The sequence below is a fragment of the Pleurodeles waltl genome, chromosome 1_1 (genome assembly GCF_031143425.1).
Source record: "Pleurodeles waltl isolate 20211129_DDA chromosome 1_1, aPleWal1.hap1.20221129, whole genome shotgun sequence".
NCBI lineage: Eukaryota > Metazoa > Chordata > Amphibia > Caudata > Salamandridae > Pleurodeles > Pleurodeles waltl.
In genome coordinates, this window is record NC_090436.1 from 243,321,965 (window position 1) to 243,338,952 (window position 16,988).

General features: G+C 42.7%; 1 protein-coding gene across 1 annotated transcript in view; it reads right to left on the minus strand.

Moving 5' to 3' along the window:
• PLCXD3 (phosphatidylinositol specific phospholipase C X domain containing 3) overlaps window positions 1-16,508 on the minus strand; it is a 576,770-nt gene extending 560,262 nt beyond the window's left edge. The window contains exon 1 of the mRNA XM_069221446.1: window positions 15,870-16,508. Within this exon, the coding sequence (XP_069077547.1) occupies window positions 15,870-15,972 (103 nt within the window). The 5' untranslated portion in view covers window positions 15,973-16,508. The remainder of the gene's footprint in view (window positions 1-15,869) is intronic.
• Between the last annotated feature and the right edge of the window lie 480 nt (window positions 16,509-16,988).

The window sequence follows — 16,988 nt, forward strand, 5'->3', positions numbered from 1 at the left end:
TGAGGTATATGTTCTACTCCATAGAGTAATGAGCAGAAATTGTTGATTTATGTATAGTGAGAACATATTTAAAATGTTGTCTACCAAGTGATTAAAATAAATGTATTTAAAGCCCCACTGTGTGCCAATGCCTTGCATCTTTGTTGAACAATATGGGGCTTTGTGCCAAGATCATAAGAATACACCCTCCCTAAAAAGGTGTATGTTTTTAATGCACTCCATTTTCTCAATAACCAGCAACAAGTTAAAAAGAACATCTTTTCTACCAGTAAAAGATACTACAATCTTGCTACTTCGGACACTAATCTCCTGAAAAAGTGAGGTTGTAAGTGATGTAGTAAATAGTGATTGCATTGGAAATAGGTATTAGATCAAACAAAATGTAACCATCAACAAACAGTAAAGAATGGCAATGAAGGGAACCTACTGTGGTGGGTTGTTATGAAAAAATAGCCATGGTGAATGATATAAATATAGATTGAAATATAGTAGGGCTAAGAGAAACCCTTGCTTAATCCATCCAAGTGTTTATAAGGTCAGAGATCCCTCTATTTCCAGCCAGTAGTACCCTGTACCTGATGGATGAATGTAAACCTATTATGAAGTTTATCAGGGTCATTAGAATTCCCACATGAGCAATTTTTTAACACAGGTGGGGGGTCACTCGATGTGGCCTAAATCAATAAAAGGTGTGACATTTTTTTTTTTTAATGCACATATTTTTCAAGTATAGTTTCTAAAACAGCTATATTGTCAAGAGTAGAACATTTAGGTTTGAGCTCAGATTGTTTGAGGTGGATAACATGTTTCTCAGTTGCCCATTCATGTGGGTTTAGTAAGATGCATTATTCAAACATCTTCCCTACTGCATCAAGTACTGCTATCTGTCTGTTGTTTTTTAGTCATTTGTAGAAGCCCTTTTTGAAAAAGGGAATAATTTTGCCTTCTGCCTAGGAAGTAGGAATAATTACTGTCTTACAACAGTATTAGAAGACTAGGGCCTGTAAATCATTCAGATGTCAAAGTCCCTTTTGAGCACTGTCAAAATCCAATCTGGCTTCATAGCTCCAGAGTGTCTTGCATTTCAAAAATAGTTTGCCTTTTCTTTGGCAGGAGGAGGTTGTGTTGGGATATTAACAAGAGAAGGATATTGATCAATAGAGAAAATAACACCACTCTGTACGTTATTTATGGATTAGAGATTAAGATGTGTTCTTACCATACTTGCTGCAGGATTGCAACTACTGAATCCTAAATTCTAGATGAGCAGGAACCTGTGTTTTTTAATGAAAATTGTTCAGAATTTATTTTAGCATGTGATCTCAACATTATGTCTTTGTGCCATTGTGGCCCAGTGTCTATTTTGCTTACTTTATAGCTGTTTATCTTACTTCCTCAATATTCTAGAGGATATAGAAAGTGTGTGTGTTCAACTTGTTCAACTCTCTAGATAGGAGGCAGTCCGCTTCTTCCCTGATTATGCCCTGACTTGTTTTGGGGTATGTTTTTCTCACTAGCTTTAGAAGCTAGGTTCAGAAGTCATAACTGAAATACCTCAATCATGTCATCCTCTGCTTCGTACATCTAATCTGTGTAAGGTGGGAGCATTTCACACACTGATAATAAAGCACTGGAATTCCATATAATACATCTAAGCCAGTCAGGAGGATTCTTGAACATAAGCAATATATCCAAAATGTACTAATATGGGTTTATTCTTTTTACTGGGGGGTAAAGTCTAAATAATCAAGAAATAGTTTTGATCTGAGGATGAGGCACTGAATAATGAACCTTATGCCTTGTATCTGATTACTTGGAAAAGAAAAACATGTTTTAGTTCCAATTGTGGCCAACTGATAAGAGGATAGCAGTTCCATTGTTAGAGTGGCCATTTTTATTAGTTGAGGCAGGGATACTCATCATGTGGTAATTATCTAAAGCAAAGTTGCTTGTTCCTCAAACTTCCTGAAGACAACTGATATCAGCCTCAGAGGTTAGCAGCTGTTTCTTTCACTTTTTGGTGTGTAAATACATCTGACCAATAGCTTTTAGGCATCCTGCAGCAGCACATATGTTCCACTACTTGCAGGAGCTACACTGGCTTCCTAGTAAAAAGAGGATTCTTTTTAAATCACTGACCATCCTGCATCGGGCTTTTCACCTGCAGGATCCTCAGTATCTCATTGCAAGAACTAAGCTTTATCATCCTTTCAGGCTCCCACATTCAGCACCCGCTCTTCTGGCTACCATCCCGAGTTTTTGCCATGCAAGTTGCGGTGAGCAGTCTTTCATGGTGGAGGCTAGGGGCAAATGGAATTGGCTCCCTTGCTTTCCTCATTCGATCTCTCATGAATCAGTCTCCCAAGAAACTTTAATAATGTATCTTTTCTCATTAAAGTAACTTGGTGTCTGTGCTTCCTTAGGTCTATGAGCCAGGAAAACCAGGATACTCCTCTGAGTATCCATGCACTTTTTAAATCTCCCTCATTCATTCTATCATTGCAGATGCCTACAGTTTGACAAGTGGGACACAAATATTGTTCAAAGATATATCATTCCACACATGCTTTTGAAGAATGCCTCTAACTAGAATCAGCAAGGTGCATCTGATTATTACTCTAATTGGTTCATTTGTTATTTTATGCTTTTTATGGGGAACATATTTGCAGAACAGACATTTAAGCCTTTACTTTGGAAGAAGAAAAGTAGGAAATTACAATAAGTGTGAATTCAACACAAGCCACCTGTTCAATATAACATAAACCAAGGGAATCATATGCAGTTGAGGATGCATATGTATATGAAGAATAAATAAGATCTATTTAGGAAAGGACCTGCAAAAGGTTGACAGATTTGATTATTGGAATATTAACATTTTGGATTGTACAATATGAGGGTCATGAGGCTGTATCCTATTCATATATGTATAAACCACTGTTAAGTTGTGTTGTTGAGGTCTTTTTAGGGCTCGCTAGGCAGAACATGTGCTGTTGCTTCAAGACATGCTTATTTTTATGTGGGCTTTCATCACGCCCATCGCTTTTCATTTGTTCCTTTTGTGTGTCTTTCTAAATTCCTTTCTTTTCATTAGGTGAAACGTTACTATTTGTCCCTCTTCTGTATGTGGTTTTCACATTCATGGCTACTTCCGCTGTTACATGTCCCTCTACTCTTTTTATTTATGGTTTGGTCAACACACTCTTTTTTTCTTTGTTCTTTGGATTGGTCCTGCACCGTTTGTACTCCCCATCCTATACGCATTCACAAAGGGGGTTCAACCATTGCCGCAGTACTAACCTGCATTTGTAATTTTGCTTCTGTTCCGTATTTTTGCGGGGTTTCATCATTGTTTAATTCTATTTGTTATGAAAGACATGATTTTTGTAGGCACAGGGAGAGCTGATGCCAAATTTGAACCCGCTTCACCAGTCCCAAAGTCGGCAACCCTGTATGTTATGCCAAATCCTCTCAGACTGCTAACTTGATTTGCAGACTGTATATATCCATTCTCTTTGAAATGGTACAGCGCCATTGGTTCACCCAGTTCTGTACACATTCTCAAAGGGAGTTATTATTAATGTATATCGTTTGGATTAGCCATTGTTTATTTCTATGGCATGTGTTTGTAGGCATGGGGAGAGCCGACGCTGAGACTCAAACTCAGTTCTCCAGTCCTAAAGTTGGCAGCCCTGTATGTTACACAACATCCTCTCGGGCCGCTAACTTGTTTTGAAGACAGTATCCACTTTGATCGACTTTAAATTTTCATTACAGTAGTGCTCTGCCAAGTTTCCGTGTAGTGCATGAAGCATTTCAGCCCCTTCCACTATCCCTGTGCTTCCATCCCCACCACTCACCCCTCCCACCACGTTACTTTTTGTTCAATTACGGGCCAATGTAGCCTGTAAAACCATCAATAGCTGATGTTGGGCAGAGTTTACCTACTGTTCGTGTAAGTAGCGGACATGTGATGAGCTTGTTTGTTTTTTTAGGTACTGGGAGATGGTGATGCATTTATAATGTCCCAAAGGCAAGACCTATTGGCTATGCCAATGCTTGTTTCTTCTATATTCTGTTGCCAAGACCTAATGTCACTGTCATTCTCTCCCCCACCATCTTGCTCATTGATTTCCCTTGTAAGTGAGATGTCATGGCTGTTCTTATTGGAATGTCACAATCATCCTTGCCTGTAACTTGTGTCTTGTATAATTCAATTGCCATAGAATGTTTATCATCAAGATGCACATTGTGTAGTTTATCTAAACTGCTCAGCCTCCATAATAATCTACATAGGTAAGAAGCTCCTTTGGCAACATTTAGGGGGCTCTTCCTTAGCATAGGCTCTTGTGTGTCCAAATTTAGTTCACAAGAGATATATTCATGTCACACTTTCAGGGTAACCACTAGCTATGTAGATAATCTTTCAAAAGTGCACAACATTTCATATTTCTCCAACGCCATTTAAATGTATTTAAAATAGAACTGAGTCAAACGAAAATATTGTCTGTGAAGTCAGGAAACTTCACCCTTCACAAATACAAGTACACTATTCAGGAGCTGAGGTTTAGCTTTACCTGACACCCTTTCCCTGCAGCCAGATGCCCCCCCCCCCAAGAAGGAGGGCACATAAGGCTGCTAGGAACTGGTTGGTGAGCAGCAGTTTTCTCCTAAGAGCTATCCTTGGAGGTGTCAGGGAGCCATAATAGCTGTCACTCTCCAGCTTCAATCCCACTCCTGTTGTTGAAAGTCAGATCCTGGAACTGTTAGAATCAGGAAATGGATTGTAAATTGTCCTAAGAAGGAGCAGGAATGTTCAAATTTTGAGAAACTGGCAAAGATAGTAAAAAAAATTAAGTGTTTAGCTGCACAACTCGCCAGGCAGCTAATTTCAACAAGGAACACTCTCTGCAATGTTTAGTGTGAGTTCACTGTGATTACATTTGGCTATAATCTGCCATGACAACACTGATATACATCAACATACCCTACTGGTTGTTATATCATGCTGCATCATTTTATTTGCAGTGGCTTTTAACTTGGTCAGTTGCCATGGAATGGTATATGTGTTGTGATTGTAGTTATGTTATGATATGTCAGGTCTTTTTTCATAAAGCTAGGCAGGGCAAACGGGCGTAGCTTGGTGTGTATGACTGTGTATGTGGGGGGTAAGACTCCAACAATCATGCTGGCATGTAATGTTAAAATTCATTATATAAACAATTAGGGCGCAGGAGTGGGGCCTAAAGGGTAGTGGAAAGAGAGAGAAATACAGAGTTGTAGGTGTACTAAGCAAGAAAAAAGACAATATTTTGCAAAATGACCAGCATTTTTGAGGACTTTCAAAACAGAAAGGGAGAGAGTGTGTGTGTGTTTTTGTCTGCGTGTATGTAAACATTAATTGTGAAATCAGTCAGGCACCTCACCATACCCAAATAGAAGCACCTGTACCCAGCTACTCATCAGAAAATACATTACGGAGATGCAAAACCCCAAACTTCCCCCCTGAAGTTTTGCCCGATGACAAACCGAGGATACATCCTATGTATAACTGCAAGTGAACAAAATATTTGAGTTACCAAAATTGTCATCACTCTTTTACAAAATTAAAATCCATATACAACATAGAAATCAATTTCTGAAGCATCACAAAGCTGTAAATTGCACTTCAGAACATTACTTTGCAAGTCTTTCATCAATGGAAAAAGTAGCAAAAGCACTGAATAACAGAGATTTTACAATCTATTTGGAATTATTTATTAAGGGGTTATTTTCCAAAGAGAGAAACGAGATTGCATGCACTGGATGGAAAGCTTGAATTGCTTCTCATGTCAATTGTATTCCTGAGTAAGAAAACTCCTCTTTATTGATTCATATACTTCTACAATGTAATATTGAGATGTCCACCTACGAACACCCCCGGTTTTATGTCGGTCCAAAAGAACAGTTCTTTGGTGGCAGAGAGGTTAAAGGAAGAATACAAAATATGGCATTCCTCAATCAGCCCTACCTCTCTTTGATTTCCTACCCCTTACCATACATTAGAAAAAATATATTTCCAATCATGGAAGGCTACTTTAGTGGTGCTCAACCTCTCAATGCTCTTCCTTCACCACTCACACCTAGGGTAAGATGATGCAGGACAGGTAGGAAGAGGTGCTTTTGCTCAGGGGGGAAATGTGGTCTAGTGGTTAAGGTGCTGACTTTTAAAGCTGGGAACCTGGGTTTGATTCACGATATATAACATGACTAGAAAAAATAATTTAATCTTGCAGTGCGATAAAATTTAAAGAGGTAAAATGCAATTGTAAATATGTCATGTGTATTGTAATTTACAAATGGCAAAGCCCACTTGATGTATGTGCAGTCGCTGCTGGCGACTCAGCAAAGTGGCGGAGTGGGGGTAGGGGCAAGCACAACAAAAAGATTTACCTAGTCATTGCCGTGCTGCCACCGCACTCCAGACTCCCTGCCTGCCCTGTACCAATCAAGACGCTGCTCAGAGCAGCGTTACGATTGGCTGGAGCACCCTGGTTGGGCACTCCATTGCAGACTGGGGGCCGGGACCGGCTCTCTCCAACTTGGCAACACATTGCCAGGTTGGAGAGAGCCTTTGTGAGCATGTTTTTTGGCCGGCCCAAGACAGCAGGCCAAACATACATGTGCACTGAGGGGAGTGCTCTGTGCACTCCCCTCACTGTTCGTCACCCCCATGACCCCGCCCCTTCCTTTAAAAATAAAACGATCATAAACAGAGTTCATTATTGTTTTATTTCTAAAGGTTTGCAGCTCCTGCTGCTGTGGTGGGGTGGGGGCGACGCTCCTCGGCCCTAACGTATGAGCCACCCATGTGTGTGTGGTCTTGTGTTGCCTCACAATACCCCATTTTATGTGGTGAGCCCCCCCCGCAAGATTTATGCTATATAAATACCAATGTGTACATACTTAAGCTCCCTTGCAAGTTAGGAAGTTTGTGTTTCCGATACCGCTCGCCCTCACACCATTCACTCTAATGCATCTTGCCTAGAAGCTGATTCAGAGATGCAAGCAAGTGTCCTTCTGTACGGAAAAACAAACCATATGGAGGTTTACAAGGAAAGGACAGACTAACAGGATGTAAGGCCAATGGAGGATGAGATCACTAAGCAAATATCATAAGACAGAATACGTTGATTGACTGGTGCTACCTATAAAAAGCTGACAGTCCTGATGATGACCCCGGATAGATTGGTCAACACACATGGGGTTGAAACTTCGACATATTGATGTTGTGGATTATTCTAAAGAGATAATAAGTGACTTCTGGACTTCAGAATTAATATGAGTCCTCTTATAGAAGATCGCAAATAATTTATGTTTTAACCACATCTTGTATATATTGCACAAAGCACATTTGCTCAAACAAATGCTGTCACTCTATTCACTTTCACTGCATAGGAGCACCTTAATGCTTCAAAGTATGAAAATGACTATTTTTTACTTGAGAAGTATGCATCTATTGATAATCCAATATAAATTGTTGCAAAATTTGCACAGTTTGGAAGACTGGATAAAGAGATTTTCTCAGACAAGGGTCGTACTCCCCCCTATAGGACCATTGGTTATTTACTCATTTAATTACCCAGGTCCATGGGTTACGGGGTGCACCTCATTTCCTTTAATTAGAAGTTGCACATAGCATGAAATCTGAAGCTAACTAAGGGCTAAATTTGTTGTTCTAACTGGAACTACTAAACCATTATAGATTGAAATAACCTTCCACATCTTTTTTGTTGTGGGCCCTGTATCAGTAGGAATCCCTTTATTGTACTGTTGGACCATCTTGTGATTATTCAAAAACATGGGTGTAGGAAGTGTGTGGGATGAGAGGGATGTATCCCTCCAGATTTTGGAGGTTGGGGGACACGAGGGAACGAGGGTGGGGGGGACAAGGGGACAAAATAATTTCCCCTCTCACTTCTATTATTCACAGGGCCATTAGCACGCAAAAGTGCTACTTATAATGGCCCTGCACTGACCTGCCTCCAATCTGATGGTAACAGAATGTAGGTAAGTCAGGAGGCGCCCTCTACCCTTTTGTTTGTCCTGTTTGCAGCTGTGGGCATTACGGGCGCACATGAGAACAAAGGGAGCGAGGAGGAGAAAAGAGCTTTGGATGATTGATGTCTGCATCACCTGCCGCCTTGAAGAAGAGCCCTGCAGGACGCCTTGAAGAGGAGCTGCAGGACAATGATGAAGATCTAAAGAGGAAACAGAGTCCCACTCAGCCTGAGCCTGCAGACTAGAAAGAAGACTCTGTGAAACACAATATTTGTATTTGCCTAAGATCACACCAGTTGGTGAAACAGGGAAGTCGAGATTAGCCCAGATTTGACCTTTTTACGCTACACAATCTAGGTATTAGAAGTGTATCTTTTTCTTACATTTATGCTTAATGTTTTTTGTCTAGGAAATGAAGGGTTTGACTACAGCGTGGCTAACAGGTATAAGCTATATTTCATCTTGGGACGTTATGCTTAGCATTATTATTTATGTTGTTGTTATCTTTACATACTTAAGCACAATGAAGTATATTATCTTTTCTTCACTCTACTCTGAAATAATCTACCCTATGCCACACCAGCAACTTTCCAATAAACCTCTTAAAACCTTAGTGCATAGCTTCTGTCATTACAAGCTATTAAAATAGAGTAGAAGAAAGAAAAGAAACATTCCATTTGTTGCTTTAAACAGCTGCATCAATTATGCTCTGTGACCTGATCTGCCTTTCACCTTGGCTGCTAGCTCTGGCAGAAGCCATTGTAGTGTCAGAACTCAACTGTAATAACCTTATCATAGTTATTTCCTAATGTCTTTTCTTTATAACCAGTGAATGTATTTTCTTTATACTCAGTGGATTGGTGCATCACAAATAACGAATTCTAAAGAACTTAAGGCCAGATGTAGCAAAGGTTTTTACCCATTCTGTGTCTATGGGAAAAAGTGTTCGTACATATGGCCCTTAGTGACTGCGGTTTATACAGGGATTACAGAATCCATGTTTATATAGCCTGTACCTCCAAGAGCCTCTTCAGTTGAAATGCTTCTAGTTATGACTGATGTGGAGCTGAGCTGCCCAAGATCACACACAGGAGAAGTGTGACCTATGGTTTCTGAGCACAGTTTACAACCTAATCACTTTTGATATCTCCAGTGCGGTTCCAACTGCCATGAGGCGAGGGGCATGATGGGTGTGGGGTGCAAAGAATATGTTCTTTTTTATCCTCCTGCCCTTATTTGCTTGGTTCACGAAGATGCAAGGTTAACCAGAATGTTATTTTCACATTTGAGATAATTATTTTGTGAGTGTAAATAACAATAAAAGATACTTTCAGACTGTGACAACATGCCTTCCTTTCCCCCTATTTCACTTCCAATATATATGATTGTGTACATTTATGGGAGCCTGCAATTTGCAAACAAGGAGCAAATTGCAGAGGGTCTACTGAAAAGTCCCCAAGGCTGTCCCTGTCCCTCACATAAATGTATTGGGGGTCATTCTGACCCCCGCGGGCGGCGGTCGCCGCCCGCCTGGAGGGAGCCGCCATATGGCCGCTCCGCAGTCGAAAGACCGCGGAGGCCATTCTGGCTTTCCCGCTGGGCTGGCGGGCGACCGCCAGAAGGCCGCCCGCCAGCCCAGCGGGAAACCCCTCCCCACGAGGAAGCCGGCTCCGAATGGAGCCGGCGGAGTGGGTATGTGCGACGGGTGCAGTGGCACCCGTCGCGTATTTCAGTGTCTGCAAAGCAGACACTGAAATACAAAGTGGGGCCCTCTTACGGGGGCCCCTGCAGTGCCCATGCCATGGGCACCAGGGGCCAGGGGCCCCACAACACCCCATACCGCCATCCTGTTCCTGACGGGCGACCCGCCAGGAACAGGATGGCGGTATGGGGTGTCAGAATCCCCATGGCGGCGCAGCAAGCTGCGCCGCCATGGAGGATTCTGCAGGACAGAACCGCGGCTGAACCGCCGCAGTCAGAATGTCCTGAGGAGCACCGCCAGCCTGTTGGCGGTGCTCCCGCATCCCCGGCCCCGGCGGTCCTTGACCGCCGGGGTCGGAATGACCCCCATTGTCTCCTACGTCCCTGTTCAAAACCTGTAAACTTCGATGTTATTTTGTCTTCCCTGCTTAAGGGGTTTGTACTTAAGTTATGATGACTGTGTGAGTTAGGCTCTGCCGGGTTACTTAATTTTCACTCTGATATGATATGTGTTATCTTGGGGCTCTCGTGTTTTGTTTTTATTGCTTTAGTTGATGTATTTTGTCAACACCCCTGCTTTCAGGTGAGGGATGTGCTTTAAAAATGTTACAAATAACAAAATTCTGCTAAGCTTGGTGTTGCCAGCAGTACATGTGTGTTTTTTCCTCATCTGTGCGGTGTGTCAACGGAGCCACTCGGAAGCCTAACGCAGGCCCGGCGCCACCATCCAGCAGCCCTCCTCTGCACTACACTGTCACATTTATGAAAGCGAAGTATGTTTTGTGCACTAAACACCGACATTGGCCCTTGTAAGCCATTCTATAACACGAAGAAGACATGAAGCTGGATGCCTTGTTCATCACTCATGAAATGAATATTGTAATCACTGGCTTTGATGCTGTTGTGACGTTAGATCCCTGTGATTCACTGTGATATTCTTTTATATTTTGAGCATTAACATTTTTTCAAAACACGTAATAATATATTTGTATTGTAATATTTTATTCTAATAATGTAGCTATCTACAGGGAAGTGGTAAAATCCAATACGCAGAGAGGTTTAGGGACCACCACACACCCAAAAATTATTAATAAATTCAGTAACATATCATACAACATGCTGCGCGCGCACAGATACTTGATGGTTTCTTTGGATTCCTGTCTTGAAACATCTGAAACTTCCGTCTGTTTCTCGAGGAGCGCTTAAGAAAGTTCCACGGTGTAATTTCTCTTTAATTGGGATGCACGGAAGCAGCTGCTGGCAGAGAGAGTATATGCCTCCGTTTCTTCAGCTGTTCACACACTTTCAGGGCAGCCGGCCCGTTGCTGTCTATTTATTAAACAGCAATTATCACTGTGTGCACACAAACTTTGGCTGCTGTGCATGCCTCTGCAACGTGCAGCTGGTTCCCACCCGTGTGAACGGCAGGCGAAACAAGTGTACTCGAGCAATGCTGCAAAATCTGCCACTATCATTTAAGAAATACATATATATTTATGTACTGCACGTAAAAGTAAATGTGACCCAATAAAGCATGCTCACTGGACCGAGTGTAGTGATGCACCCGAGCTAAGACATTTACTACTGCACTGCAAAGGTCAAATCACGTTATTACCATAGTATAGGAGAGATGCACTTGGACCATACTGTGACTCTTGACTGCTTCCCACTATGGACTTGCAATGGCAATTTGCTCAAGTTCTTAAATATTTGTGTTTAAAACTAGTGGCCATGTAAGAAAAGCATGGCATAAACTATGCAAACATACGCATAATGAGTAACATGCTATTTATTACCACTGTTGGGGGCATAACCCCCACTAGAGACTTTTCCTGTCATGAATGAATCAGAGCCCCTCTCACACCCACCAATGATAGTACATGATAGTAAATGTATATCACATTAGACGTGCCAAAGCCATTATTTATTCACAAAAATTAGAAACCATATGTACATATAGGGGGTCATTCTGACCGCGGCGGACGGCGGTCGCCGCCCGCCACGCGGTTCCCACCGAAAGACCGCTCCGCGGTCAAAAGACCGCGGCGTCATTCTGGCTTTCCCACTGGGCTGGCGGGCGACCGCCGAAAGTCCGCCCGCCAGCCCAGCGGGAAACACCCTTCCCACGAGGACGCCGGCTCAGAATTGAGCCGGCGGTGTGGGAAGGTGCGACGGGTGCAGTTGCACCCGTCGCGAATTTCAGTGTCTGCTAGGCAGACACTGAAATTCTTTTTGGGGCCCTCTTACGGGGGCCCCTGCAGTGCCCATGCCATTGGCATGGCACGGCACCCCCTACCGCCATCCTGTTCCCGGCGGGAGAACCGCCAGGAACTGGATGGCGGTAGGGGGTGTCAGAATCCCCATGGCGGCGGAGCGCGCACCGCCGCCATGGAGGATTCTCAAGGGCAGCGGAAAGTCGGCGGGACACCGCCGACTTTCTGTTTCTGGCCGCGGCTGAACCGCCGCGGTCAGAATGCCCAGCGGTGCACCGCCAGCCTGTTGGCGGTGCTACCGCCGACCTCCGCCATGGCGGTAATTACCGCCAGGGTCAGAATGACCCCCATAATGTCTTAGTATTAATAAATATCGTCAACAGGTTTGTTTTCAACATTCTGGATTCCAAGTGACACAGACACCAAACGTGTTGTATATTTCACCTGGAACCCTTGTTGATCGCTCTCCTTTTGGTGTATTATGTTTTTACGCCCTGCTCTCTACCTCGGTATCTCTCACTCCTAATCAGTCCCTATAGAAAAGAAAATTAAGGGTCCTTGCTGGAAGCCTGGAGGTGGTGCATGCAGAGGCAGCGCCATCCCCACTTCCGTCTGTCTGTGGAGAACCAGGAAAGGTGCTTAAAGAAGACCTTAGACATGGCGACATCACAATATGGAGGAGGAATGTGGCGCTAATCTGGGGTGATGGCTCACCTACATAACATATAATGTGTAGTGTGGTCCAAAGATTTCATCACATGGTTCTGGGGACAAGATGATACCACATGTGGCTGAATGCTGAGTGGTAAGTAAATGTATCAGAACCCTGAGATGGCATTTTTTGGATTATAAATCATGTGACCTGTTATGTATTTTTGGAATTGCATATTTGTCCAATCAAGAAAATGCACATCAAAAGCAATACTATAAAATACCACAGTATACTCAGTGTCACTGTTTTTATGCAGTAGTACGGGACCGAATAATGCCGCACAGTTGACAGAATTATGCAGCAGCAACGTGCAAATTATCTTGTGCATCATGGGGTTGAAGGCAAGGTACGCAGCACATTCTGTTACTTTGCCATCTGGCCATCATTACAATTGGTTTTAACAAACATAGCTAATGATACAAAATCGATCCCGATGCTTTGGTGTATACATACAGGTTTCTCAAGAAAGAAAACTATTTGCACTCAGGAGGTACTATTCAAAGTGCTTAGCACTATTTAAGCAATAATGTCCGCTCCACTTTCCGGAGTAAAATAGTATGTGTAAAACATATACAAAGCTGCATTCAGAAGACACATACCTCCCTGGATACAGTATTTCTCATAAACGGTTGGCCTCTTTTATTCTGTATATGGCAGCTATGTCTTACTATCTCCTGAAGACTGGGTTTTGAGTCTTCTCTGTTCACACCTTGGTAGTAATGGGAAACTGCGTGTATAATCTGCTTTTAAAGGGTGAATAGAGTGAGTACATGCAGTCTGCAAAGTCAAATACATTTTTCGGGCATGAAGAGTTGGGTTCAATAAATGATACCGAACATGGCTTGTTAAAGCTAATATTGTGACCATCTTTGAGAAAATATATCCCTTGTATATTGAAAGATTCAAAATGTATTTGTATTTTGAACAGAGTGTCTTTTTGATATTGTAGGCACCATTCACATTAGATCCCGCTCTCATTAGCTCAAATGTTGATCATTTCTCCAACATAAAGTGAATTCAGGGAGTGTTTTACTGCTCCTTCCCTCAATCTGGGATTTTTTTCCACATACTTTATGACCTCCATCATCACTTTATATACTAATAATGTTGCTGGTTGCAACTGTTTCAAATCTTTTAATAACTGTGTTGATGGAAAGTCCATTTATTCTTAAATGCAGGGTTGAAACATGTCAACCTCCGAAACAGACTTTGCTATCATTAACTGACATAACCGGATTAAAAATGTGCTTCTTTCAGTCTTAATGCTGATTTTATTTTTTTCATAATACCTTAAGTTATGTTACCTTTAACTTGGGTATCCTTGCACTTTGTAGAGAAGATTGTAGTATGGTTTTTCCCCCACTTATTTAGTGCCTGAAACATTTATTTATTTATTTATCACACTTGTGTAGTGCCTGCTTCATTCGAAACAGCTCTCAGAGCAACAATGCTTTTTGTCTTGGGAAGAGAAGTAAGCATACTCAGAGATAACAGTCACACAGCTTCACCTTGCAATTACATAAGTAGTAAGGTTTGAGAATGGGGTGCTTTTCAGATAATTACAAGTCTGATTAATTTATTCTGAAATACGTTTAAAGTCTCTGACCAAAGTAGGTAGAAACTCCTCCTCCTCAGTTTCTGTCGTCAACAACGAATAGTACTCTTCAATTTTTTTTTACATCTGATCTCAAAGATCTGGAGGGGACTAAGGGTGTATTTTGCATCCCTGATAGCCTTTCTCATTACATGGAGGACCCAATTTACCAGGAAAAGTATGTAAAGTGGATGCAGTCCCCGACTCTCAGCAAATCAAAAGGCATTGTGTCTCAGTGGCATGGTATCTTTAGTGAAGTTCCAGGACGAGACTGATACCACCATGAAGGCGTAATTTAGACATGAGTTGCTGGAGTCAACAGATGAAGTAACTTTTGCTTCGAGTCAAAAGCTGCAAAGGACACTATATTCAGCAATCTCAGGCTTTGATATTTTTAAGCTAGAAACAGGTTGTGTTTTTGTGTGAGTCATTATAACACACGATTGGTGGCATATTATTTAGGAAGAGCGGCAAATCTATCAATTTGTGAACTTGGCTCCAAAACAGAATAACGTCTAAGGTCCTGATTGTAATGCAGTGCATTAAGCACATTTTTATAATTCCAACTGACCCAAATCATTCATTCGCGGGGGTAATGTTATTCTCAGAAAGAGTTAAAATGATGCACAGATACGATTTTAGTCCCATGGCGTATGGGTTTTAAAATACTGTTCTTACCACAGTTTCATTGCCCAAGCTTTGCTTCCTACTCAAGATGTATACACAATTTCCTTCCACCCATATCTTCCATTGTGTAAATTCAGGGGAACGACTGCCCGCTTTTGCGTTGGCAGCCGCAAGGTTTGCTCATGTCTTCCGCACGCGGCTTTTCATTTCATGTGCCATCTTCCTAATGCAGCCCCTGATGCGCTCGCGCTGGGGACCACGCCTGGCTTCAGGGCACATCCCCGGCATGCAGAGGGCATGGACCTTCTGCAAGGTCAAAGCAGGTTAATCGTTACGCAGCTTCTAGCTTTCCCTTGCGATGTACAGACACATTTGAAACAAATGTTTTTTTTTACCATTAGGTTACTGTGAAGGTTCTGGCTGTATTTTCTGCCTCGTGTCCCGTTATTTTGGACGGGTTGCGGTAACATGTCTTTCAAATTCCCGGTAACATTCCTACCGTCCTGCTCAGCGTCTTACGCACATTACAAAGCAAACTTTGCTACCTTCTTCGTATCTGTCAGCGCTCGCCTTTAAGGGATGTGAGGAGAATATTAATAACCTGGGGAGGGTCTTTGCAGAAAAAGAATCACTAGACCCAGCCCGTTCACGGTGCAGGGGGTGATATCTGCAAGCAGACAGGGGTGGTAATGCACGGCGGAGGCTCATGCAAAGCAAGGACTCACAAAAGCGTGCACTGTGAGGGGGGGAATCTGGGCTGTGTTATTTGGCAGACGTCTAACGCACGCGAGCTGGTGGTCTACGCGGCACGGGCTGTGCACAGCTGTCACCTGGCGGTCTATGTTAATGCAATTTATCCGTCAACCCGACTTCAGGGTTTATTACACACTAGCCCCGCATATTCAACAAACAAGGGCACGCGCCATGCAACAGTGCTTTCATTTAAAATATTAAATGAAAAGGACGAGGAGTTGCCCTGCCCTACCTGGGATTGCTAAATTTGTCAGAGGGACGCTGTGAATGTTTTCTGGCAAAGTTGCCATCCAGTCTGCGAATTCCATGTCGCTCTTCCCTTGAGACGAAGCCATGCCGCCGGCCTCCTCTCCCTCTCGCGTCCGGGATCTCCTTCACGCGCGCACGCACTCTCGCTGTCTCTCAGCCGTGCAGCCTGCTCGTCTTGCGCTCCTCTCGCCGGCTGCGCCTGCCTTCAATCCAGTGTTTGCTCCAGCCCTGACAGAGTTTACACTCCTCACTGCACCACCCACAGGGTGGCGCAGGCACATGCTCATTTACATCATTAGTCCAAACCGAGACCTTCGCGCTTCCACTATACAGCTATTTTCCCTTCCGGTCGTCTCTGGAATACTGCACGCTGTTTTTTGTCGATTTCGCTATTTTTGCATTTGGTTTCTTACCCCTTCATTTATGTTCCCTGCATTGAATTGCAAACACTCAACAATGGTTCTTTTTCTTTTTCTTTCAGAAACAGTGTGCGTTCTTGAATCATCCCCTGCATTTTGTCTTTTGTTCTGCTACCTTGCATCGACCAATTTGCTTCTATATCTTGCTGATCTTGTCAGGCAGCACTGTTTGATCACGCCTGCTCGTCTGTCCTTTTTTGTCTGCCTATTCTCACATGGCTTGCTTAATTGATTCAGCAGAACAGACTGACATAATATGGGTTTTGACAGATCACACAAACCAAGGCTGGGAGACAGTGTGCCAAAAAAGATACCATTCCAGGCGTGTGGTATGACTGTTTTTCATAAAGCTATAAGGAACACGGGTTCCTAAGCATATATAAGATACACTGATGCCCTAAATGCACAAAACTCATTCACTGGGAAAGTCGAAGACAAGTAGAAAAGCTTATCTTTTTATGGTATACACCCCTATGTCACTATAGCTAGTATTGCATAAACATAACAGGCAAAAAAAAATTGTGACATCATGAATTGCATAGAAACAAAAGAGTCACCTGTCGTATTGAAAAGAAAGCACTACTGCACCCAAAATAATAATTTTCTAAATTGACAAGGGTCAGGGTGACTTATTCAACGACGTTTAGATCCCCTCAACATATGGGATCATCAAGATCATCATC